At 43.9% G+C, this 26,842-nt stretch overlaps 1 protein-coding gene and 1 long non-coding RNA gene across 7 annotated transcripts in view; one reads left to right on the forward strand and one right to left on the reverse strand.

The window, feature by feature from the left end:
* Positions 1-2,497: 2,497 nt before the first annotated feature.
* dchs1b (dachsous cadherin-related 1b) overlaps positions 2,498-26,842 on the reverse strand; it is an 85,875-nt gene continuing 61,530 nt past the window's right edge. The window contains exons 1-26 of one of the 5 annotated variants that reach the window (XM_086226346.1): positions 26,286-26,580; positions 22,877-23,065; positions 21,298-21,529; positions 20,964-21,200; positions 19,205-20,269; positions 18,817-19,004; positions 18,574-18,670; positions 18,286-18,443; positions 15,649-16,089; positions 15,253-15,548; positions 15,052-15,167; positions 12,727-12,966; positions 11,751-11,876; positions 11,456-11,665; positions 10,704-10,960; positions 10,369-10,575; positions 9,527-9,923; positions 9,296-9,409; positions 8,933-9,144; positions 8,682-8,833; positions 8,077-8,207; positions 7,691-7,977; positions 7,097-7,238; positions 6,801-6,972; positions 6,310-6,719; positions 2,498-6,220 (exon numbers count right to left, since the gene is read on the reverse strand). In XM_086226346.1, coding sequence (XP_086082472.1) covers positions 4,149-6,220; positions 6,310-6,719; positions 6,801-6,972; positions 7,097-7,238; positions 7,691-7,977; positions 8,077-8,207; positions 8,682-8,833; positions 8,933-9,144; positions 9,296-9,409; positions 9,527-9,923; positions 10,369-10,575; positions 10,704-10,960; positions 11,456-11,665; positions 11,751-11,876; positions 12,727-12,966; positions 15,052-15,167; positions 15,253-15,548; positions 15,649-16,089; positions 18,286-18,443; positions 18,574-18,670; positions 18,817-19,004; positions 19,205-20,269; positions 20,964-21,200; positions 21,298-21,529; positions 22,877-23,065; positions 26,286-26,339 — 8,202 coding nt within the window. In that variant the 5' untranslated portion in view covers positions 26,340-26,580 and the 3' untranslated portion in view covers positions 2,498-4,148. The other 4 variants (XM_086226348.1, XM_086226347.1, XM_086226349.1 and 1 more) reach the window with 4 other exon arrangements.
* Positions 25,030-26,842, forward strand: part of LOC147248672 (uncharacterized) — a 67,906-nt gene continuing 66,093 nt past the window's right edge. For both annotated transcript variants that reach the window (XR_015119469.1, XR_015119468.1), the window contains exon 1: positions 25,030-25,369. This is a non-coding gene — a long non-coding RNA (uncharacterized LOC147248672). The remainder of the gene's footprint in view (positions 25,370-26,842) is intronic.

Genomic DNA, 26,842 nt, shown 5'->3' on the forward strand with positions numbered 1-26,842 from the left:
CATGTGTTACTGATAATAACGTGATGCTCTTAAAAGTGAAGCTGTTGATTTGAGCCATTAATTCCGCATATTTAGCTGAAGACCTAACTCAGCTCAACGTGGATTTTTTTATCGTGCTCCTGCAGTACTTGAGCTTCTCGTTGCAGACTAAAGCAGGCAGTGTGACTCCAGACGGCTGTTCTCACATTCATCCGAGTGCCCAGACTCCTCCCCTGGTGAGCCCAAACTCAAACTAAATGGTAAAAGCAAACACATATTGTCGCTGTCTCTGACGCCTCTTCCCTTTTCCCCCCTTATTTCTCTTGTCCCAAACTTACGTCCTGCACAGCATCTGAAGAAATTGTGACAAAGTAGTCAATATTTAGTGTTCCAAATAAAAATCATTTTTACTTCAGAAAAAAAAGAAAGCAAACCAAATAGTAATTAATATTATTCTTGTTGATTATGTATTTATTTTATCAGGTGTGCCAAACCAAACCTAATGTGAGCACTGTGTCCTCACAGCAAGATGGTTCCAGGTTTGAGTCCCGGCTCCATCAGAGGATCTTTCTGTGTGGAGTCTCCATGTTCTCCCTGTTCCTGTGTGGGTTCTCTCTGGTACTCCAGCTTCCTCCCACAGTCCAAAGACATCAAGAGGGGACGAGGCTGATTGATACTCTAAATTGACTGTAGGTGTGACTGTGAGTGTGAATGGTTGTCTGTCTAAATGTGTTGGCCCTGTGATGGACTGGTGACCTGTCCAGGGTGAACCCTACTCTCGCCAGAAGACTGCTGGGATAGGCTCCACCCCCCCCACAACCCTTATCAGAAGCAGTTTAGAAAAATGGATGGATGGATGGATGGATGGATGTTTGAATACATTTATCAAACTCGTTAAGGAGGAAGTGATCAGTGTTGGGTGGATCTGTTGTCATGTTCTGGTTCCTGTTTCCAGAATTCCATTAAAAGCAGTTTCAGTTGAAGCAATCGATAATTCAAACCCCGATGTGTGGGATTTATTGTCTTCCTAATACACATTAAACTGCTTCATCAATCACTACATGCGTGTACAGACACAGAAAAATATTTTAATGTGGCTCCATATTTGACTTACAACCCCACTGGATAGATGTCTGCTCCAGGCAGATTCCGCCCAGATTCTGCAGCAACAAACTCAGCCCAGTATGGGCCTGTCGTAGCTGGATCCAGGCCAGAGTCAGCTGTGGTGATGGTTGTGGGCCCCGTGTGTCACTGTGAAGCAGCTTCCATGAATGTGTGTCAGTGCATGTGATTATTGGGGGGGGGGGGGGGGGGGGGCTGCTGACAGCGTTGAGACAGCCGGCTGTAAACACAGCTGTGTGTTGAGGTGAACCTGTAAGTGAGGGCAGCCCGGACTACAGTGGAGTTAATAAGCTTGTAAATGTCGAATCATCATCCTGTGAATTGTACTGTGACTCAGACGACTGTACATGGAGGAACGTTCACTCTATGAATAACACAAACGTGCCAATATTCAAATAAAGCTTCAAATATGTACCTGTTCACCACCTCTCATGTCACTGCAGGTCTCGCGTGTCTCACTTGTACCACAGCAGCTTCTGTTGCTGGCTTTGCCTCTTACAACTTGTCAAAATCCTCTTCTGTACCTAACACAGTAAAAACTGCATGGCTGTGTGCAATGACCAAATGAAGCAGAAATCCCCAGCAGCTATACAAACATGTCTGTGGCCCATATGAAATAAACATTTTTGCAATTATTCAGCTCCATCAACGTCTTCTGCTGCTATATAAGCTGGAAAAACTGAATCCAGTGTCGACTGGACCTTGGCTTGAGGTTTGAGTTATGCAGCAGGAAGCTGATGTTACCTTGTAACAGAAACATATTTAAAATGTCAGGGAGGATATATATATATATATATATATATATATATATATATATATATATATATATATATGCTGGGTGGAGCTTTCAGTGGAGGTGAGTATTTTTCAGGATGGGAGAAAGAACAGAGCATCTAAACCTTTGTTCCAGTTGTACAGCATCGTGACACATGGTACACCAAACATATTATTTTATGAATAGTGTGACATGTCATTTATCTGCTGATGAGCCTCTGTTCGGGTTTCTCTTTTATATTTGTGTCTTTATCATTTTAAGTTCTTTTATGTCTCAGCGTGATGATGGAAGTCTCACTGCATGAACAAAATGAGAAACAGATTCATTAATGACATCAACAAAATAACATGTAACAGTGGTTCTAAAAGATTTTTCCAGACCCTTACCCTTTGAAAAAATACCTCTGGGAGCCGTGCACACTCCGGTTTGGGGGCCACTGTTCTGTCGTCTATCAGCTGACATTCTGCCCAAAGCCAGAACTGCTCCTTCCCTAAATATCAACCAGTTTCAGCTCTTCATGAGCATCATTCGCATCTCATATAACTGGGACAATCTCCACCTTCAGTTTTAAGTTCTTGCATCAAAGATGAGGTCAGACTCCCGTTTGTCAAAAGAGATCATAGGAATTTGTTTTTATTTGCTTTAAATATATGTACAGCACTTTGTACGTCTTTTTAGTTTGTAGTTGCTCCAACGATCAGTCACTGCTGGCCATCTGAAACCGTATTCCAAATTAAGGTCCTCCGACACTAAATGTTTTAAGACAGCGTGATAATGAGTTGAGAGCCCGCGGTGCTGGGGTTCCAGGCTCATCGTGGCACATGTAGCTGAACTGGTGCCAACTTTGCTTGTAGAATGATGTTGAACAAAGATGATAAATCACAGAGATAAACATCCGATGACTGTAAATACCTCAAAAAGATGACTAGCGTGATAAATAAACATGGAAGACCAAAAGCCTCCCTTCCTGGATCTAAACAATGAGAGGAAGAGCAGATGATGAGTTTAACACATGAAACCATGAAGCACCTCATCATGTCGGCGATCTTTGATGTGACGACCATAGATATAATGCATGGAACAGAAAGGCAACATGGAAACAATACTGTTCTGGTTGCTACATCCTTGTACATTCATCGGGACTAATGCATTCAGGCTTTTGCTTCCCATTTTTTTCTGGCTCATGTGCTACAAGTTCTGCCACCTTCCATTGAGAATCCAATCTCGTTCACTGCATGATTCCCTTGTGCTGAGATGAACAACTTCACAGTTGTGTAAAATACTGATTAATGCAGTTGAATTTCGGAAGCACTTTCTATCAAAGACACGGAGGTGATCAGCAAATCGACTTGTCCCTGAATAACAAAGGGAGGGTGCTGAAGCAGGCGTTGAGATTGATCTGGGTTTCCATCCAGTTCCTGTTTGGAAATCGGAGTGATCTGCACTTTGACAAAATATTTTTCAAACACGTGTGAGCTGCGCTTGGTCTCCTACTGTTGGCAACAAGTCCTCTTTTCATATAAATAATGCTAAAAACACTCTCACTCACATGTCACAAGTCTCTAAAAACCTAGGAGACACATACATACAGTAGCATAGTCTGCATACATACAAATATACATATATGCAAATACACAAAAAACACGAGTTTGAAATAATAATTTTATATAAAAATATATAAAAATAAAAGAAAAACATGTCGTCTGAATTGGTGAGAAAGACAACAATCTTCATTGCTGTTCCCCTGTGTGATGCATTTCATGAATCCACTTTTGTCCGTGGGATTGACACACATGACCAGAAGCAGCCATTGGATGGGTTTAATACTAGAGCGTAAAAATGTCCACAGACACAAAGAGAGGAACAAGGTTCTTCGCTCTCTGGCCAGCCAGTGAGGTAACGAGAAAACTTCACTTTTATCTATCTACACACTAAGGGATCTCTGACTGCAGGGCACATTTCCATGAGGAGGTTCGTTCTCTTAAACCCTGATCAGTTCATCGAGACCTGCGTCACTGTGGACACGAGGGAGTGGGCTGTTCCCATGTTCCACCTTTGTGTAATAATATTACACCACTGAAGAGATGATTAAGTTTATTTTGTTGCTGGTTATTGTCCAAACAAATGTCAGTAATTGGACATGAAACCTTCCATGTTACGGTGTAACCATAATACTGAGAGCAACAACAGCATAGCATCTCCACTCTATCGTTCCATGAGAGTCAAAGTGTTCTGTCATGCTTTGCTGGATGTTTAACAGCTGAAACTGTCATCATATTCTCATCTCATGATCGGGACTCTGGTCCAGTGAGGGCTCCCGGGTGCTGATCATGGATGCTGAAGGTCCTTGATTGACTCCAAAGGGAGAAACAGCTGGAGAACGTGCTGCCAGCGGAGACAAAGATGGGGAGAAGCTCGGGGACATTGCTGCTGAAGAAATGGAGCCCTCATGACTGATGGGGGACCTGCGGAGTGAGGCCAAGTGAGGAAATGTCCGTCCAATCACAGGGACTTTGGGGGGGACTGACATGGCTCCTGGGTGGGCCACTGATGTGATGAGAGGGGGGGGATCAATTCTTGGTTTTGGGTCTATTTTGGGCTTAGGCTGGAATGGCTGCCGGGGATTCTGATTCTGCTGGGCTGTTTCATCTTTCAGCCTAGCAATTTCTGTGAAGACATTAGCCAGAGGCTGGAACTGGGGGCACCAGTTCAGCAGGTAATCCCAGTTATAGCTTCCGCGAAGCTCCTCATCACTGGCAACTATAGCAGTGAGGGAACCGTCCACTGAAGGTTTACCATCCTCGGGGAAGGCGTAATCTTTGGGGAGGGAAATGTTGAGGCCACGCCCTACTCCCAGGTAGCCACCTCCCTCATCCCTGTAGACTGGGAGCTGACCAGAGAGCAAGGTCCCACTAAGACTGCCACCCAGTTTCTTTCCTTTGAACCAGGAACTACCCTCCAACGCTGCAGGCTCACAGGAGATATCAGACAGTTGGTCAGCATCCTGCTGAATTCCAGAGTCTGGACCCCTGGCTGAGATGTGCTCCTGCATGGATGAGGTAATGGATGCAACACGAGGGTATTCATTTATCATCCTGATTTCATCATCCTCTGCTGCCTCAGCTGATCCTCTTCCGCTAGAGTGAGAAGGATCAAGAGATCCCCCTCTAGTGTAGGGACCCCCACCTGCCCCACCTTGATCTCCAACATAGCCTGGCAGGGCCTGATGGTAGATCCTTTCTCTACCTTGTCCTGAGTTGCATTCATCCAGTTTCTGCAGGGCAGTTCCAGAGGCCACATTTCTATTTCCTGTTTCTTGGCCTTTCTTCCTCCTGCGTGACTTGACTAGGAACACAACCACGGCCATGACAACAAGCAATACAATGACACCAAGGGACACGGCAATGATGCTGATGAGCAGAATGTTGACATCAGGGGCCAATCCAAAGTTTGTGTTTGTGACATCAATGGACACCTGGGCTGTTGTGGTGCGAGATGTATCCAGAGGACTGTGAGCTTTCACATCTAGGGTCATTAGCCTGGTTTCTCTTTTGGAGCGGCCTGACCCGCTGCTGCTGCTGCTGCTGCTGCTGCTGCTGCTGCCGCCGCCTGAATTGTCCATCTTTAGGAAAAGGACCCCGGTGGTTTTGTTTACGTCAAAGTATGGAGAACTGTTGGGAATAGAGTAGAGAACAATACCATCCACCCCTTCATCCTCGTCATTCGCTTGGACCTGGCCAATGCTCTGACCTTTCTTTGCACCTTCTGGGACTTCAAAGGAGAACTCTGGGGACGTGAAGAGTGGGTCATACTCATCTTCACCTGTGACAAAGACCTGTACCGTGACTGTGGCAGAGTGGTTTCCAGAATCGACTGCCAATGCTACAAAGTTAAAGGAATTGATCTTCTCAAAGTCAAAGGGAATTCTGCTTTTTATTTCTCCAGAGTTCTGGTCCACAGTGAAGCTGTCTTTGCCTGCACCCGACCGCTCCATCATGTAGTACTTCAGCTGGCCATAAACCCCTGTGTCATGGTCAATAGCATGGAGAACAGTCACAGCTGAATTTGCTGGCTGGTTTTCTCTGATACTAGCAGTCAGGACTTCCACAGGGAAGAAGGGATGGTTGTCGTTCACATCTTTAACCTCAATAATGACTGGAGCTAGGGCGAAGTGACCCTGTCCATCTGTGGCCTGGATGATGATAGTATGGGTGGACTGGTGCTCACGGTCAAGTGCTTGCTGAAGCCGCAAGGCTCCAGTCCATTGATCAACATTAAATAAGTTAATTTCATCACCGGAGCTGATCGTATACTGGACCTCAGCATTGGGAGTTGAGTCTGGATCTGAAAAACAGATGAGAAGAAAGGGAGATCAATAACTGAACTACATAGCAGAGAGAAAACAGGAGGAAAAAAAGGACGTTTTTTTTAACCTGTGGCAGTCAGTCGTATGATCTCAGTTCCAGCAGCAGCTCCTTCGCTAAGTGACACAGTGTATTCAGCTCTACCAAAGACCGGGGGATTATCATTCACATCACCGATGACAATCACAGCAGCAACACTAGAGCTCCTCTGAGGCACGCCACGGTCTGACACCACCACCGTGAGGTTGTAAAGTGACTTGGCTTCAAAATCAAGCCCCTCGGCCAAAAGTAGCGTCCCAACAGTTTGGAAGCCCCTTCCCTCAAGAAAGCGGACACTGCTTTCGATTTGGAACACGTTCCCTTCATTGCCATTGGCAATAGCAAAGTCAAAGCCACAGTTTTCTCTGGAGAGGTCGCTGTCAAAGGCTTCAAACGTCAGAACTGTTGAGCCTGGGATGGTATCCTCTGAAACTGTTGCCCTGGAAGAGATTACATGTGTCAGAACAACTACAGAGGCTACATCATGATAAATGAAGGAACTAATAAATATATCGACTGACCTGTATTCTGATTGGTGAAACACAGGAGCATTGTCATTGATGTCAGCAATCTGAACCTGGATCGTAGTGAGGGAGGAGAGTGAGGGTGATCCCCCATCACAGGCCTCAATGACAATACTGACTGATGGACGCTCAGGGTCAAACTCAGCTCTGTGATTGATGAACAGAGTTCCTGGATAGGAATGACAATGGGAGTGAGTCAGATTTATATTCAAGTTCCTCAACAACTGCGTTAAAAATAGAAAATGACATTGTGAGCTACAGTGGACCAAATAAAGAAGGCTAGGGTTGTCTACCATTGCTGGGGTCAATATAGAATCCCTCCTGAGTTGATGACATCACCCTGTAGGTGATTTTGCCGTTCTCTCCAGAGTCCCTGTCAGTTGCTGTTACCGTGACAACTGCACTCCCTGGTGGCGTGTGTTCAGGTAGAGTTACCTGGGGGTGAGAAATGGAACAAGAACAGCTCAACACTTGAGTGAACAAAATAAATGAACCAGGAACACATTGTATATGCGCATACACACATACTGTATTATAAACACATTGTGAAGAGGTCATTTGGCTCTGAATTCACAAAGGAAAAACAAAATTTCAAATCCAATTCCTGTTTTATTAACTTCAGCTAATGAGGTTTTCCTGAGACACAGTAGTTGATAACTATGAGAAGGGGTCATCTCTACAGCCTTTCTCCACAATTAACCTTTATCACCCTCATTGTCTGCATGTCCTGGTACGTGTGCATTTTTTTCTGATAAATGAAGAAGTGTGCTGAAGACAAATTGCTTCCAAACTTAATCTCTCTTGCTTTCAAGGTTGACATTAAGATGGGCAGATTATTTTTGTTTGAATAGAGATATTTTGTGCGTGTCCTTGAGGGGTTATCCTACCTGATATAGGTCATGGGTGAATGCAGGGACATTGTCGTTAATATCTTCCACCAATATGGTGATGTTAGCCTCAGTTTGGTGCTGGCTGTCTGTTGCTTTGACAGTCAGGGTGTACCAGGTCTTCTCCTCAAAGTCCAGAGGGGCGGTGAGGGATACACCTCCACTGTAGCGATGAATCCCAAACTTGCCTAAAGCTGTTGGATCCAGCTGCAAAGAGTAGGAAAGGGCAGGACTGGAGTCGACATCGTTACCTGTCACAAGTGTGATCTCTGCGCCAATCAAAGTGTCTGACAGAAAAGGACAATGAAGAGAGATACGTTAGTAATATCTTGTTAGTGGGGCAGCATCCTTTGTCTGGTCAAACATTTGGAGATTCACAGACTTACTTTCTGGAATGCGAACTTCCTGAGGCAGGGGAATAGTGGGACTGTTGTCATTTTGGTCAACAATGATCACTGTCAGTGTAGCCGAACCAGCCAGTCGAGGACTTCCTCTATCAGTTGCTGTAACTACAAGCCTGTGGGTGGGCAGACAGTAAAGGGTTTCTTCATGAGACTTTTATTACATGGTGCAGCTCTAAAATTACAATTCTGATGTTGTTGATGATAGGAACAGATAGTGATGCAAGAAAAACAGGCAGTTGTGAAAATGTTTCAGCTACAGACATCAGTGGATTTATTGAGTTCTAAATAGCTGCTTTGCTGCGTGACACATGTGGTGTGCAGATTGGATTGCATTAGTGTTTGGATCACCCGCAGACAGTCAACTTCCTCACTAGAAAACTAAACACAAATTTGTTGAATGAACATGATTAATGATGTGTTACATCTGGTTTTATTCTACAAATGTTTACCAGTGTAAATATAATGACCTTTTTTTTCTGCGAAACACAATGCAGCACCTCAAATGTGTTATAGACTAAATACATTTTCATCCAAGATACATGTGAGATTGTTGGTGGGATTCATTAAAACTAGAGATCTTTTCTCACTTGGTCTGGGTGAAGATCTCACGGTCCATGATGGCCGCTGTGGTGATGCTTCCCGTCATCGGGTCGATCTTGAACAGGCCGCTCATGCCTGAGGACTGAAGGGAGTAGGTCACCTGACCATTCTGACCCTGGTCCACATCTTCTGCCACCACCTTGGTGGTGGTATGGAGAAGAAAGAAAGAATGAGAATGCTGAGGGTTTTCGAAACCCTAAAGCAACTGTGTTGGGAAGATTTTTAAATTCAGAAGCACCTGTATGATAGGCATTTCATATCCCTGTGCTTCTCTCATATAGGCCACATAATTCTGAAGCTGGAAGCGAGGTAGGTTGTCATTGACATCCTGCAGGATCAAGTTAATGGCCATGAATGACGTGGAGGAAACAGTTTCTGCCTTCACGACTAGACGGAGTTTGGGGGTGTCTTCAAAGTCAAGCCCCTTGGAGCTCTGCACCCAGATTTCACCTGAAGAAAGATGTGGATTTGAATTATCACTTCACGTTACGTATCGTTTTAATGAAATTGACACATAATAACAAATCTAGCAGATTTCAAAATTGAATTAAACCTCATAGGAGTTTAATTTGAAAATGTTTATCTTCCATGAGATTTTCACCTGTTGAGGAGCTGATACTAAAGGCCTGCTTCCTGTTTCCACTGAAGAGGCTGTAACTGATACCCTTGCGTGTGCCATCTGGGTGTTGAGCCTGAGCCTGAGCCACAGCTGTGCCTGGATTGTGCGAGTCGAACAAAAAAAAAATGCTTCTTACTGTGACACTAAAGATTTCCTCAAAATATACACATGCATTAACTACTTCAATCCCTAATGATACTGTTAATGTCTGACCTTTTGCAGCATTCTCCTGTATACTGACATCTCTGGCATTCCTAGAGAAGCGGATGCCGTTGTACTCCACCTCGTTCACATAGATAACTACCACCCCTTGCGCGGACTGGGCTGGGCTGCCCTGATCCATGGCCTCCACAATCAGTGTCCTCTGAGCCTGAGTCAGATCTCCCAGGGGCTCTGTGGCCTGGATTTCCCCAGTCAGAGAGTTGATGCTGAAGCCCTTCACTGGGGTTGCGAAACGATAAAACACAGAGCCATTTGCTCCGAAGTCCTTGTCCTCAGCCTTCATGGTGGCCAGGACCCGCTGGGCCCTCCTGCTAGACACCTCAATGATCAGCGGATCCTGAATGAAGACGGGAGTGTTGTCGTTGACGTCTGTGATGGTAACTTTCACCTAAATTGGGGAATTCACAGATTGTTAGGAATAAAATTTACTGCAAGCAATGATCATTAAAAACCCTTCAAACTGCCGTTATTGCCTTGCGGTTGTATGTCTCTGCCAACTAGTCCAGTTGCAGTTTACATTCATGTTTGTGCAGACTCATTATATGCTGGATGTTGAACAGACTTTAAAGAACTTTAATAAATGGTTTTAAATCTGGGACAACATTGAATTACGGCCAGCAAAGTGTTTCTGCAGAACATTATTAGAATACACTGAAGTTAAGCTTTCTGGATGAAAAACCATCAAAACCTAATCAGCTGATTTTGGAACATTAAGATGTTGAATTCACGAGGATGAGAAGGGCGCTGCTTAACGCCTTCGGCCACGGCTGTCGTCAGTGTGGTTGCATAAAAAATACTTCTTTCTTTTATCAAACGTGTCCTATCACATTTACCTGAGCAGAGGCGTTCCTTGGTGCAGCTGGTGACAGATCAACAGCAAACACCTGAAAGTTGTACGATGCTAATTTTTCTCTGTCCAGAGTTGCTGATGTGGTGATGCGACCTGTGTTCTCATCCACTGTGAACGCTCCGTGCGCCTCTTGGCTAAGAAAATACATAACCTTCCCATTCAACTCATCATCAGCATCTGTGGCTGACACCTGCAAATAGATCAGCACATACTTGTTAATGAACAACACATGACAATTTTGGGGGTATGATTAAAAGCACAAGGATAATAGTCACGCTAAATTCATTGTAAGAAATGCCCATTTGCAAATTAGCCTACCTCCAGAACTTGGGATCCTTCCGCAGCATCTTCTGACACATCCACAGAGTAGCTACTGCTACTGAAAATAGGGCTGTTGTCGTTGACATCCAGTACTTTGACCTCCACTGTAACAGTAGTGCTGAGAGGGGGACTGCCTCGGTCCAGTGCAACCACTTCCAGGCTGTATTTCTCTCTGCTCTCCCTGTCCAAGCCACGTGAGGTGGACAGGGCTCCTGTGCTGGCATGCAGGTGGAAATCTCCATCAGGGTCTCCAGCTGGATGGAAGTAGGGCATGGGCAGAGGAAAGGAAATTCTTTAAAAAAATTTCAAGAGAAACATCTTTGCCAACTCTGCACTTAAGTCAAAGCCTGAATGTGCTCCAGAGAAGTAGAGGGAATGTTCTATTTTTGAAATAAGACAGAACAATGCCAAGAATGAAACTATTGTGCAGATCTGCTCTGGTGTATGGGAGGAATACAGGAATTCCAAAACGCAATACACACACACACACACACACACACACACACACACACACACACACACACACACACAAACAATATTAAATGTCTCCCTTCTCTGTGCTCCATGAACACCTGCTGTTCTGTTGTAATAGCAATCACAAAATCACAACAAGGTGTCACCTTTAATAATGTGTCAACAACCTGTAAATGAACTGGACTACTGTAGCCTCACCAGTTCTCTGACTCATAAGTATGATTTCATATAAGACACACACACACACACCAAACTAAATCACTGTCCATTCTCACCAGTGATCCTGTACTCTAGTTCTCCACCGGGACCTGAGTCTGGGTCTGTGGCTTTGAGAAAGCAAAGTTCTACCGGGGCCTGGTTCTCTGGCACTTCCAGTCCGTACCACGGTTTTGCAAAAATTGGAGCGTTGTCATTCACGTCCTGCACGTCCACTCGGACTACAGCCTTGGCAAAGTTAGGAGGCAGCCCTCCATCCCTGGCATACACTGGCAAGAGATAAACGCAGTTAGGCTGACGACACAAGATAAACTAATGTTTGATAGTTGGGCTCATGTAAGACTGTTGCAGTACCAGTGAGCGTGTAGTGATCCTGATGTTCTCTGTCCAGCTCCTTGGTGGTGGTGATGACTCCTGTAACTGGGTTGATGATGAAACCTTCCTCTGTCACACCACCAAATGTCACATGGCCATTAGAACCTGCATTTAAAAACAAATTTGAAAAAAAAATCAAAAGAAAAGATTGGGCAAGAATCCAAAGTTGCACGCTGAAGTCTTAATAAAGTCTCCAGACGTAGAGGGCTTCAGTGGAGGCTGTAACCACACATTTTCATTATAAGCTGAACTTCTGGTTTGTGATTTGGTTTCTCAAAATCATTTACTGTACGTCCCCTTATTGCATCATTCTTTGGCTGGCCAACCCTATAATCCTCACTTCTTCTATTAATTCTTCTTTGAATTCCCATGCACAACACCCTGACAGCACTGGCGAGCTCCTTCAGTGACAGGCCCCTCCACCAAGTGTGTGAAGGAGAGTTTCTGCAGGTCCTTCCTACCTGCAGCTGTCAGACTGTGCAACAAGCACAGCTCCCAATAACCACCCCTACCAGACCCTGGACAATCTTTGTGTGCAATATTTTTTACACTTTGCTGTGCAATACTTAACATGGTACTGTGCAACAGCCAACACTTACACTGCCCAACACTTACGCTGCTCATATTCATTGGAGTTGTTTGTAGTTATGATAGTGTATTATGGTGTATTTTTTTTTTTTTTTTACTGCAGTTAATTGTAGTTTCTGCTATTTATTGCTCTGTACTTTTTCTGCATCTACTTCTGTTTCTGCTGCTGTAACAGTGCCAAATTCCTCACTGTGGGACAAATAAAGGGCTATCTTATCTTGAATTGTTCTCGTTTTTCCTGGTGATATCTGTGCCTGGAATCATGAAATTGACATTTTGTGGATTTGGAGAATAATATAAAATGTGCTCCAATTGCTGAAATGAATCTGCATAAATATTCTCTTGGGTTTTTTTTTTTTGCACCTACCTTGATCCCTGTCAGTGGCAAACACTGTTAGCACTGTGGTTCCTGGTCCTTGATTTTCCATCACTTGTGCTTCAAACTCAGCTCGCTGGAAAACCGGAGCTTCATCATTCACATCAATCACCTGCACACACAACACCTGAGAGGTGGAAAGTGGCGGTGTCCCATGATCCTCCGCCACAATAGTCAGATTGAAGACCTCCTGCTCCTCTCTGTCCAGAGCTTTAAGTATGGAGAGAGAACCTACAAGAGAGATAAAGATTTACACTTCCAACTGCTTCTTTTGGGATTTTTTTTTTTTTTGCCTTCAAGTGCATGTTTTTCTCTGTGTGTGTTCAGATTACTTTTGAGAAGATGTAATTTTGTGTACCTGAGAGAGGAAGTATTTAAGATGCCTGGAGGTCTGGTAAACAAAACCTTTCCAGCTTTGTTTTATGAGAGTTTCCACACTACGTGAGATAGCAGTTACTTCCTGCCAGCTATTCAGTACGGCCACTTTGAATTTAATTGGAATCTTAAGCACTGCATGGTTTTACAATTGAACATGTGTGATTGTTACAAAACACACACACGAACATGAACAATTGCACTCATTAAATCCAGAGGATAACTTGAAACTACAAAAGCTGCTGATTCAAAGCGACCTCTGACCCGCCCTCTTCAGCTTTACTGTGTGTGTTTAAGTCTGCAAAGCATTAGTCAGTGTGTGTGTATGTGTGTGTGTGCATTTTATGTAAATTAAGTAAATTCAGATTGAGATAGTCTGTGAATTAGAACCCCACTTCTCCCACTCTGTCTTCAGTTACACTCTTCCTTATCATGTCTACACCCCACACCCTTGTTATCACCTCCACTTCAGCGAGGGTCAGTCAAAGTGGGAGGAATTATGAAATGTTTGTGCGTGGGTGCTGTTAACGGTTAACGCCACGCAAGATGCCATGGCATGACACACACACGATATAAGCTGACCGTTTCTGCGAAGGTTCACTAGCTCCCATTTTCGGCAAATACAGACATATGCAAAACATTTTTACGGTTTTATTCTGCTCTGTAGCCAACTGAGGGGTTCTGATTAAGATAAAGAGCAAAAGGCGTGGTTTTTCTCTCCCTGGACCAGAAACAGTCTTCTTACTGTGTCTACCACTACCCTTTCATATTTCCATCACTGTTCAACAAGTCATGCTAAACTCCAGAGGAAGCCAGTGTTGATTGCTGCTTTTTTAATCATCTTAAATGCTTCTTGCATGATGGATTTTGTTAATTTCATTGTTTCAGTGGCCAGTGGTACACACACGTGGCAGATAACACCAGTTCCACTCTATCTGAGTGTCTTACAAATGAATGGCTGAGTGCATAAAACAGCAAATAGAATATATGGTTCACAAGTAGCATGGACAAAAAAAAAAAAAATGATGATCTCTTTGCGGGTACATGAGAAAATACACATAAATACCTACCAGAACCATTAGTTAATTAAAGTAGCAGTAAAGCAGAGGTAATGTGAAATCGTAAGTTCATGCTGGCAGAGCAAACATATCACTTATTAGCAGTAATCGGGCTAATGATACCGCCCACATTAGCAAGGCAGTTTGGTAAATGTCTTTGGAATCCAATCCAAAATAAACTGCTATTAAAGTTATTATTAACAAAAGCTTTACACTACCTTCCTCATGTAGGAAACAAACCAGAAGTGAATGCTGTCCCTGCTAATGCACTGGACACCCTGACAGTAATGAAGCAATGACTCCCTTCCATCTGGAAGCTCCATCAAGTAAAGGTCATATAGTTTCTAATCCCATCTCAGACAGAGTTGAGCAGACCCAGATTACACATACACATATATATTATACTGTAGTCTGTGCACCTTCCTAGCCCAAATAAAGATCAGTTCCCATGAACAACTCCCTCAAGAAAAGAACAATAAAGTATTATTAAAGTGAAATATTGCTCTTAGGCACTGTAAGATCATCTAGTAAAGAAGGTTATGAGGGTTGTGAGTATTTTAGCAGTTGAGGCCCTGTAGCACATAAGTGGGTAATTATTGCCTTCTGGAAATTTTTGATCACCCAGAGGGCTTCCATTGGTGCAGTGCTGATTATCTATCAATCATGAAACTGCACAGACAAAAGCAGCTAGTCTCACTGTGTTAAATCATTCAAAGCAGGATTGTTAAAAGCTATAAATTATGAGGCAAATTTACTCTAATCATCATGTGATGGAGTGTAAATTGGATATTTAAGGGAAATCCCACAGACTCGGCTTTATTACTGCTACATTATGATATTTTTAAATGCTTTATTGTACCACACGAAAAAAAAGAAAGCGTACCAGTGTTGGGGTTCAAGCTGAAACGGCCAGCGCTATTGCCCGCTTGGATTCTGTAAGACACTCTACCATTCTCTCCCTCATCTTCATCTCGAGTCATCACGTATGAAATCACAAAGCTGTCAAAAAACACAGAAAAATATTATTAAACCATAAATACAAGTGTATGAAGGGAACTAAAAGAAACAAAGACATGCCACGCACCCTACAGGCTGGTCCTCCATTACGCTGACAGCAGACGGGGAGCTGAATAACGGAGCGTTATCGTTCTCGTCCGTCACAAAGACTCGAGCAGTAACGGAACCCCAGCGCTGCTTGGATGGATCCACTGCCTGGTCTGTGGCCCGCACCACCAGATAAAGAGATGGCGTGGACTCACGATCTAACTTCTGCCCCAGGGTCAGGACTCCACTCATGGGGTCAAGTGTAAGGAGGTCAGGGGTGTCAGGCCAGTAGTGCTCGATGGAGTAGCGTAGCTCACTGTTGGGGCCGCTACCATCCTGTAGAAACAGACATTATTTAAAAATGTCAAAAGTTATGATCCTAAATATGAAGAAATGTCAGTTGTATGATCAAAGGAGAATCATCTCAGTGTCACACCTGATCCAAGGCCTGGAAGGTATATATCGAGGCCCCCGGCTCCATGTTTTCTGGGATCACAATGGTCACAGGGTCCTCTGTGAACTGGGGTGAATGGTCGTTGCTGTCCTGAACGTTGATCCCCAGTTGCACCAGGTGGCTGCTAGGGGTCGCCTGAGAAAAGTCTGACACCTCAATGTGCAGAGTATAACTCGAGCCCTTCTCATAGTCCAGCTCTCGTACCAGGTAAACATCCCCCTTGAGGCGATCCACCATGAAAGTCCCGTCCCTGTCCGTCCCTCCAACAACCAGATATGTCACCTGGCCCTCCACGAGAGCAGGTTCATGCTGGTCATGTGGACGGACTGAGCCGATGATGGAACCTGGAGCAACACCTTCAACTGTATTCAGGATCATGGAGAGCATGTTGGGAGTAGAGGTTGATTTGGAGGAGCTGAGAACCTGAAGAAAGGAGTCAAAGAGCCTTTTCAGCATTCAGTGGGACTTTCTTCACTGATTCATGACGATTCAACAGAGCCCAGGGGGAGACATGTAAATGCAAATGATACTAGCGGACTCATTGCTCTGACCTGTGGCCTTTGTTTGGTTTATTAGCAAAAAAATGAGTTTCTTAGTAAATACAATGTGTCTTCTTGTGGGACCTATTTCAAGAAAACATTGCCAAATCCACCTCCGTGAGTCTTCCATAGCTTTTCCGAGCACTCTTCATTTGGTTTCTGTGTTGACACAGAGGATAATACACCCCACAAAAAAAAGCTATATGTGAAACTTGTGCGGGATATCCCAAAATGACATTGATTTTTTTTTGGTCATGTCCGTTCCAGGGCTTAGTGCAGTACAATTCAGAGTCTCATACTGTCTCAACAGGATTATAAACTGATCTTCGCTATGGAAGTATTTCAACATTTACAATATTTTCAAACACGCATGAAGAAAAGTGTCAAGGCCAGCGGTGTACTGAGTTTGCTACAGGATATGATTTCCTTTGGTATTCCGAAGACAATGCAGTGATATGGCTCTCAACCCAGCCAATCCCTAAACACAGCCTTGGGCTGTAGTCTGTTTCTGTTTTGTTGTTATTATGATAATAACCCTCTGGCATTCTCATTGTGCATGAAGATATTATGTGCAATCTTTCCAGTAAATGTTTGACACTGTGGCACTCTGGCTTCAAGATGAGAGTTGGAGTTTGTGACCTGTGACAAAATAATAATGGGCGTGACGAGGAGAAAAACTACACGTTCAGCTTCAAATAATGCAAAGCAACAAGCTCAGCCTACATATACCGCAGTCCGGTCAGATTGCCTGCCAGGGGGTTTTTGCTCTGAGGACAGCACACATAAGCAGACTTTAAGAAGCTCTGGTTTCGTCATTGTAAAATCCATATATACACAGTTTCTCATTTTCTGTTGCAATTAACTGCAACCTGCTGCTGGCATAGTTAAAGACCAATAGAACCTAGAAGAAGGTAGTGATTTCGTTAATAATTCAGAGCTATTGACCTGTTCCTGTCTCAAATTTGGAGTCGGTGCAGGTAAGCCCACCACAGCCTTTCATGCAATAAAATGAGGCAGTGATTTTCAACTAAATCCATTTAAAGGAAGATTTCTGTGTTACCATATAGCTGCAAACGCTTACATGTTGTGTGACAGAATTCAAGTGTTCTTAGCTTCTCCAGCCCTGCTTAAAATACCAGTCTGTTTGTACAATACTATATATTTTTCTGTAGCTTTAGCAGTATACAACAATTACCTTTGTGTCAGCAGGCATGTGAAATCTCAAATTCATTATCTGGAAATGTTACACCATGAATGTTTGAATATGTCACTGCAGTAAGTGTGTGCGTGTGCGCGCGCACATGCATGCGTGTGTGTCTGTGTATGTGTGTATTGATGCTTGCTACCGTGTGGTGTATTGCCTTTCTTTCTGTGTGATTTGGTGCAGCTGGCTCTCATCAAATGTCATCTGGGAGCATTTGATTCCAAGGTGCCTGTTTCCCCTCTGTCTAATCTTTGCGTCGCACAAGCAGGGCGAAGGCGAAATCTAAGACAAGCACTCCCTCTGTAATTAGCATCCTTTTCCTTTCTGAAAACACATCATGTAAAAAAACGCTCAGCTCAAGACTTCACAGTTAAAACAAAACCATGCCACACCTCTCTGACTAAAATGCCTAGCTGTGACAGACTTTTTTTTTTCTTCTTGCAATGACTTCTTGATATTGTATGTTGATATGCAGAATTGACCCTCCTGAAGAAAGTTCAGAACAATAACTCAGTCCAGACTGGCTCCCTCCTGCAGTTCGAGGTTTCTCACCTTGGGTTTTGGTTACCCCACTAACCTTTGGAGCAGGAAACACACACTAGATTGGATAGATGCTCTGTGTTTGTACAGGCACAGGCTCAGTTTCGCTCCTTCTCATATTTACCTCCTTTTTCAATTCCTTTGACAGTTATACTGTTCACTTTGTGCACAGTGTGAGGAAATTACTCGCAGCAAGGAATGTGAAAGGATTGAGGTAACGTATAGATGTGACAGTTTTAGGTTCGGTCACCAGATTAGCTAGTGATTGCTATTTCCAGATGCCTTGCATGTGTTTGAAAGATACAAAAAAAAGAAAAAATGTAACTGCGTATTTACTTGAATGCTTAGCTGGCAGGTGGAGCTGAGGCTTGGCGTTCCATGGTCGGCCGCCATCACAATGAAGGCATATTCTGCTCGCTCCGCCCATCTCAGAGGGGAGGCAGTTCGGAGTTCACCACTTGTTGGGTTAAGGGTGAATCGTTCCGCCCTTGAGCCTTCAGAGGATACAATGGATATGAAAATCAGCTCAAAGATAAGGTAATGAAACTAAATAAACCAATGTTCATGGTTTATTTTAGATAAAGGAAGCCAATCTGTCCGCAACATTAAGATTAAAATACTCACCTGATAAAGAGTAGAAGATGGTGCCATTCTCTCCCTCATCTGGGTCTTTAGCCGACACCGTTCCCAAGACTGTCCCAGAGGGAAGCCCCTCCATCACCTACAATGGAAAATCATTTCTATGTCACTAAGATTGGATATGAAAAGAAACTTTTACAACATGTGAAATCATTGCTAGATTAATACACTTCAAAACTCCACCGGAGGAACTCCGTCAGAGATCAAGCTCCATCTCTTCATATTCACCTGAAAAAGCAGCTCTCTGTCCGGCCTGGCATGAGTGAAACTGGGGGCATGGTCATTTTCGTCTAGCAAGGTGATGTGAGCTGTCCCAGTGGCACTGCGAGGGGGCGTCCCCCCGTCCTGTACCACCACAACAAGCTGGTAGCTGGACTGCTGCTCTCTGTCCAGGGCAAGGCGCGTGCTGATCTCGCCTTCATGAAAAGAATAAATAAATAAACGAGGAAGGAATTCGTCCGCATAGTTAGAGACTAACAACCATGCTGAATTAATTGAAACACAAACAGTACATCATTGATTCCTTGAGGGAAATCATGCCTAAATTGCTTGAATCCAGGGAAACGGAATTACAACAAACTGCTTGGACATTGCCTGAACATGCATCTATCTTCACCTGTCTGGGAGTTGATCTGAAAGTGTCTGTCGGCGTGTAGAAGCCTGTAGGTCAGTCGAGCATTTAGTCCTGCATCTCTGTCTGTTGCAGACACCCTGCCGAAACCTGTCCCCGCCAGCAGGTTCTCTCGGACAGCCAGGAAAACCCTGTCCTGGCTCAGTCGTGGGGAATTGTCATTCTCATCCGTCACAGTCACCCTGACAGTGGCGCTGCCAGTTCTCCCTGCCCCTCCTGGGCCTGAGGTGGCCAGGATAGTCAACAGGTACATGTCTTTAACCTCTCGGTCCAGAGAGCTGCGGACAAACAGCCAACCACTATCTGGCATGACACCAAACCCTGCAGCATCACCATCCGGCCTAAGGCGGTAGGAAATGGAGGAGGAGGAAGAGGAAGATGAGGAAGAGCTCCCACCATTCCCGGCAGCCTCTCTGTTGAGTGCTCTAACCTGCAAGAACCGTGTATTGAGAGGTGTGTTTTCCCGCAGCTCCACACGGTAGGTCAGGGTGTCAAAATGGGGGCCTTGTGCATCCTGTGCTTGGATGTGGACCACAAGGGTGAAGGTGGAGCTGAGCTGAGGTGCCCCGCCATCCTTGGCAACCACCTGAAGGTCATAGCGAGGGACGCTTTCGTATGACAGACTCCCAATCAGTCGTACCTCTCCGCTGCCCCGATCAACACCAAACGTCCTCTGGCCACTGCTGCCCGCGACTCCAGCAGAAACCAGGTCGAAGCTGAGCTGACCATTATGACCAGAGTCCTTGTCCGTGGCCTGAATCCGATAGATAACTGTCCCCATCTTGGTGATCTCAGGCAGTAGGAGGGACTCTGATGAGGATGGTAGGAAGGTAGGGGCATTGTCATTGACGTCTGAAATGGTTATTCGTACCCGGCTGGTTCCAAAAGCTGGAGGCGAGCCCGAGCGTGCCTGGATCTCCAGATCAAGACTGGAACAGCTTTCGTGGTCGAGGGGAAGGGCTGTACGGATGGTACCAGAAGCACTGTCCACAGTGAAGTACCCATCAGGGTCACCAGAGGAGATGGAGTAGAAAATGTTCTTAGAGATACCTTGGTGAACAACAGAAGAGAGAATAAGTCAAGTAGTTAAGAGAATTACATAATTTTTTTATTTAAAAAAAAAAGTGAAAACACAAATAAAAATGTTTTTGAACTTATTTTACAGTAGCAAATATTTCAATACTAGATCAGGCAATCATCAAGTATTGCAACATGTTTGCTAATAATTGTGACTCGCATTATTTTTCACCTCTAGAGGAGTTTTGGTATTCAACTGTTGCTTCATCCAACATATTCAAATTCACAAAAGACTGGTCTGTTGGATCTGGTGTGTTTACAACACCGAGGGGTTCATGAAAGGTTGAAAAGCCTCGCACAGTAACACAAAAAAAAAAAGACAGAGGCAAGAATGCTTCTGTCCACTACACCGCTGAGAACAGTTAATCCCAACTCCCACTCACTGGCAGAACAATCCAAATCCATCTCTCTATCATTAAAAGTGATAGAAGACTAAAGTCTGGCTGCAGTGAAAAAAATCCCTGGTAGATCTCATGCTCAGTGATGGATATGAGCTCTTAATGGAGTATCTGTTCTTGTTGCTGGCATATTTGAACAACTGCAAGAGTGAGATGCACTTTCTAGCCCATTAGTGCTTATCTCCTTCTATCTGTGAACAGGACAGTCAGATAAAAATGAAGGTGAAAGATAGACGGTGCTGCAAAGAGGAACTTTTTAGAGTCCTTACCTGTCTTGGTAGCAGCACGGACCACTCCCACCGCTGTGCCTCTGAGAACGTCCTCAGACACGGTGAAGAAATACTGCGCCTGTTCAAAGACTGGAGACGCCACTGAGCCTCCAACCACACTCACGTTCACCCTGGCGTTGACAGGCGCCATCAGCCCACCGCCGTCCTCTGCTGATATCACCATGGAGATGACAGTGTTGGCTTTGCCATGGAGGGAGCGTGAGAGGGATATCACACCTGCAGACGACAGAAAATCCAATCATTTTGCTTCCCTGGCTCATTCATTGTGAGTTTCATGTGTGTATATCTATTCGAGTGTGACATACACACTTACCTGTGTCCTTGTTGAGGGTAAAGAAAGCAGAGCCTCCTCCAGGTATGGTGCGGTAGGTCACCCTGCCGTATTCCCCAGCATCTGGGTCATTGGCTGTTACCTTGACAACAGAGGTGCCTGGAGCACTATGGGTGCTGAGGCTGACAGTGTAGAGGACTGGATAGAAGGAGGGCCGGTTGTCATTGATGTCCATCACTGAGACCCTCACACGGGCTGTTGAGGTCAGACCACCCTAAAAAGTAATATGATATTCACATTCAAATTAGTGTGGGCAAAACAAAAAAAACAGAAAAGACAATGTTTTGAAAAAAATTGATGCAATTAAAAGGCACCCTTGCTTTTCAAGTCCAAGCGTGGACTGAGCTTATAAATGGAAAGCCTGGAAACCCTGAACTGTGGCCTGGTAAGCTCTGAGGGTAAATTCTCATAAATAAGTGAAGGTATTGCAGACCCTGTTTAGATAAAGGGAGGCTAAGTTATAAGAGCAGCTATTTTAGTTACAGTAAATCCTCTCTTCCTGCAAAGCATTCACTTTGTTTTCTATCCACTTGTGAAACATATTAGCGCAGGACATTTATGACCTGAGACAGCAGATTTACGTCACCGTGTAAAAGTGTAAGTAACGAACGACAGAAAGATGTTTTCACGGCTGAAGATCCTTCAAACATGAAGCCAATCAACCGTATAGATTTGGTAAAAAAGTTTAAGCTCATTGTGCCGTATTTGCAGGCTTTGTTTTACAAGACCATTAAAAAACAAAGATTGTTGTGTTGAAGGGAACAGACACCAGCTGGATCTAGACTGGAATGTACTGGGGGGGTTGGGAGATAGAGCGCAATGTGGGGGTTTGGACGTGAATCAAAATGTTGCATTGTCAATATAAATGAGGCAGTAATACATGTATCACCATTTTTATGTATTCTAATATTAGTTTGAATACAACCTAACAATACACCAGAGAATGGGTGTTTTATTTGAATGTATGCAGAATTTGTGATACTAAAACTGGGTACGAGTCTAGAGGGAAGCTGGGCTGCAGGAGCAAAGCTTGTGTAAATATGGTCAAGTATCATATTTAACTTACTGTATCATCCTAAAAAGATAATTTACATTGACTGTTTACATGGGTCTGTTTTCCTACTTCTTCGTGTGTTTTATTCCCTACACTCAAACTCTGATTGCTTTGCCACGCTGTTGCTGCTTCCCTTGATTTTTTTTTTTTTTTGAGGCACTGTACAGGATGGGGCAGGATGTTGTTTTCTTCAAACACGTCCCGAATGTCTCTTTCATCAGATTTATTCGAGTGCAGCTGTACACATCTTTAATTTGTCTTCAGCCTGCAGCTTTGATCATAATAGCATCACACACTCAGCAGGCAGTGTGTTTGGCTTCCTCCAGTTCCAGACCTGCTCCTCCGACTTCCTCCTCAGATGTCTGTTCTAATTTATTAGACCTTGATTATACGAAGGACGCAAAGGTTAAAAATGCATTTGCTCGCTGAAAGGAAAAGATTGAAGGCATTATAACAAATGATAAATTCTAGTCCCATGTTTATTATGTCACAGTTAAATTCTCTTACTCCATCTGTTGCAGTGACTGTCAAGTCAAACTTGTCCAATCCATCATCCCGGTCCACAGTAGCGCTGGTGCAAATCTGGCCCGTCTCCTTGTCTATGGTGAAGTAAGATGGTGGTGCACTTCCAGAGCCTGAACTCAGTGTGTAGGATATAGCACCAAAAGAACCACGATCCTCATCCGTGGCTGATACCTGAGGAGCAAAAGACACATGGGGTAAGAAATGGATGGTCCGCTGGTGCCAAACGGCCTGTGAGACTCAAGGGTTTCAAAAGGCATCCCGCCAATGAATATCAACGGGTCACAAGACCTGCGTGAAAGAAAACCTACATGTGTCAGAAGTATTAAATACGAGCTGAGGGCCTTTCTGTTATCACAATAATGTGCAATAATGCAGTCACCTCGCAGGCCCATGCAGTACATCTGCACTTGTCCAAATATCACACACCCAAGCATTACTTGTTATGATTTCCAGAGCACTATAGAAAAAAAACGGAGCATCTGTGAGAGCCATTACCTTTTACAAATCACAGATATATGGTTTGTAAAAAAAAAATAAAAATTGGAGAAGTCACCCACACAGTGTGTTGGATTGGAGAGGAGAGTGTTCACAGGGGGGGTCAAAGGTCAACAGATACACTTAGATCAAAGTTGGAGGGTCAAATGTCATCAACTGTTTCAGACATGAAGCCTTACTCATTTGTCCTCCTAAAAATGACTTCACATTGTTTGACAGAGACAAGCAAGAGACTTCCACCTTATGTTTATATAAACACCAACAACATGTAGACAATATTCCAGAGAGTATACTAAAAAATAAAATAAAATAAAATTTAGATAATACGAAAAACTTGCTTTGCACGGAAAGCAAAAATAGAAAGGGAAATGTGTTAGGGGCTCCAGTTTTGCTCTGGTCCGTATCAGTGTTTGGTGGTATTCATGTTACTTGTTGAAAGTAGCATTCTCCCTCAGATCTCAAACCCTTGAAGCCGAGCCAAGATCCAGGAGGCCTCATGACATCCATCTTCTCCTGTCACACAGCCTCCTAATACAGGGCAACCGTTTATTTTACTACATCAAGTTACTAACATTTTCTCAGGGAGGAAATGAACAATAAAAAGGTATAATCTACAAAGTTTCATATAAATATAATTACTATTAGAAACACTGGATACATGAAACAACATAGGATTGTACACAATTTTGTTGCATGTTGTTTCTTTGAAAAAAAAAAAGTGTTTTTTGAAAATTAATTTCACCACTCCAATCTCAAGTGCTTATCCAGGGTCAAATGGAGGAGGCAGCAGCTCTACCACTAGACCTTCGCCTGGCAACACGAGCCAGCTCTAACTGGGGAACCCTCAGGCCAGCATGGACATATGATCCCTCCACCTGGTTCTCAGTCTGCCCCATGGCTTCCTCCCGATTGGAAGCACCCACAAAAATCTCCCTGAAGAAATCTCTGTTCCAAGTCCCTTATGGTTGACTGAGCTTCTCACCTTATTCCTAAAATGAGAAGCCAGCCAGCCTCCTGAGAAAAGCCTTTTCAGAAACTTATATTCATAATCCCATTCTTGTTGTCATGACCCATATCTCATGACAGCAGGTGAGGGTAGGAGAAAACACTGGCTGGTAGCTTGAGAGTTCTGTCTTCCAATTTCAAAGTCTAGCAATTATTATTATTCAATATCTTTTCCAAACAGAATATTCATTAATCTTGTGATACGAGATATATATATATATATATATATATATATATATATATATATATATATATATATATATATCATGTTATAATTTGATACACTTACATCTTTTATTAAAGATATTAAAGGGACAGTGATTTTGGTGACATCTTGTGAGTGTTCCATTGACTTGGATTGAATCAATTGAAATGAAAGCATCAATTACACAATATATGGCTCTGACTGGCAGCTTGCAAATGCTGGACAAAATGAATCAAAGATGTGGTGAAAAAATTAATTTTATTTATTGAAACTGAGTGCAAATTGTAGCTTGCAAGTTTTTGAAAAGTAAAGGGAACAATGGAGAGTTTAAGTGCAGCAAGTGGCCTACTTTGGCAGCTTTTTTAGCTTGATACTGAACATTTGAGGTAGCTACTAGCCAGTGTAGCCACCAGAATTACTAAAATAAACCATGGCAGCCACGAATTCAATTCCCAGGTGACTATAGCATAGCGGAGCTCCATCACGTTCACCATGCGCCTAAAGCCGGTGTTTTCCACCACCGGATAAGGTCTCAAATTCTGACAAATAAAGTAGGCAATGGACTCCGTAATTTTCTGCGACCTCGGTGAAGAAGATGGGAACTTGTAACAACTACCGCCGTAACTGTCCTGCGTGGTTTGTTTCGGGTCGCGGCGCCGCTTCTTGGGTTCCGTCTCAGGTAGAATTACCTCGTCCGGCACGATGACGCCAATGTTCCCTCGCTCGCACATTCTCAGCGGACAAGAAAAACGATGCAGCGCACCGACTCGGTGAGTGACAGGTGTCAAGCCAATGATACAATCCGGTTCACTTAGGCTAAACAGCCAATCATAGCATTGACAGTGCTTGCACGTGTTCCCTGCCCATACGCTCGTTGGCACGGGAGACGTTAGCTTGGTAACGACAATGAGGCGACAGCAGTTGAGTGGGAAACCCCCGAAAACATTAAAAGTAAACTAATAGAAATTGCTGCTGTAATTTGATTCTTTTAATAAGCCATGTACCTTGCTATGCTCCCAGGTGTTGAACAGGTATGGTACTGGTGTGTGGCCACAGCGTGCACAACTGATGTTGCTCACATTGATCCTCGGTGTGCGCGGGGAGATTGTGTGTATGACAGACACACGAAAAATTAGAGGGGATAATGAGTACGACTCATAAAAAGAGAGTTATCCATCTCCGGTGCAGGAGAATAGTGCCTGCCAACAGGTTATAGGCCCAGGCTATGACGAATGTGTAATGCAAGCGGGAACTGCGGCGGTTACCGCAACGAGCTAAAGTAGCAAGCTAACATCGGTGAGCCGAGGAAACGGCCCGCTACACAGAGATGGAGAACTTGAGGAGGAGCAAGTGGCACACATTCAATGGACAGGCAGATGAAGAATAATACATACATGTATGTTAGCGGTTATTAAATTATTGTCTATATTAGACGTCCATAAATAGACGTCTTTGCGGTTATTTAGACATCTATGTTGAGGTAGGACATGTTAAGCCCCATTCATATCCCCCGTGTCCCGCACTTTGCAGGAAGAGCAATTAGGTCTGCCTGCCGCTAGAGTCGATGTAGAGCATTTCTAGTTACCCAGACACCAAAGCATGTCTCATCCGGTTAGAGCTGAGAGACTCAGGAGAATGGCAGCGAGCATTGTTCCCTCTAATTTCTCATGTGTCTGGCATACACACCGCTGCTGTCTGTCCACCGAATGTGGGCCACTTGCTCTTCCTCTCGTTCTCCATCCCAGTAGCTCCATGTAGCGGGCCGTTTCCTCGGCTCACCCACGTTAGCTTGCTACTTCAGCTCCTTGTGGGAACTGCCCCAGTTTCCGCTTGCATCACACATGTACTCCTTGCAAACTCTCTAATCCGTCGTAGCCTGGGCCCATAACCTGTTGGCAGGCTGTATTCTCCTTAAGCGGAGTTGGATAACTCTCGTTTGACAAGAGTCGTACTAATCACTCCCACTCGAGCTCTCTGGAGAACAACCGTATTTTATTTTTCTCCCATCAAGGCAAAAGACAAACTCGACAGGGACCCCTGGTGAGCTCCAGTGGTAACTACAACAAACGGAAAATCTTTCAATTTAATCCAAATTTGACCTCATTCACAAGTTAGGATGAAGTCTGTGGTTAGTTTAAAATGAGTTAATCATCAAAATCAGAACACATATCTAATTTATTACCTAAGCATGTGCACACATATTTGAATCTGATTCTATTTTGCATTTTAAGAGTTTACAGAGA

The sequence above is a fragment of the Aulostomus chinensis genome, chromosome 15, assembly GCF_037954235.1.
Source record: "Aulostomus chinensis isolate RoL2024-O1b breed Wild chromosome 15, RoL_Achi_v1.0, whole genome shotgun sequence".
Classification (NCBI taxonomy): Eukaryota; Metazoa; Chordata; class Actinopteri; order Syngnathiformes; family Aulostomidae; genus Aulostomus; species Aulostomus chinensis.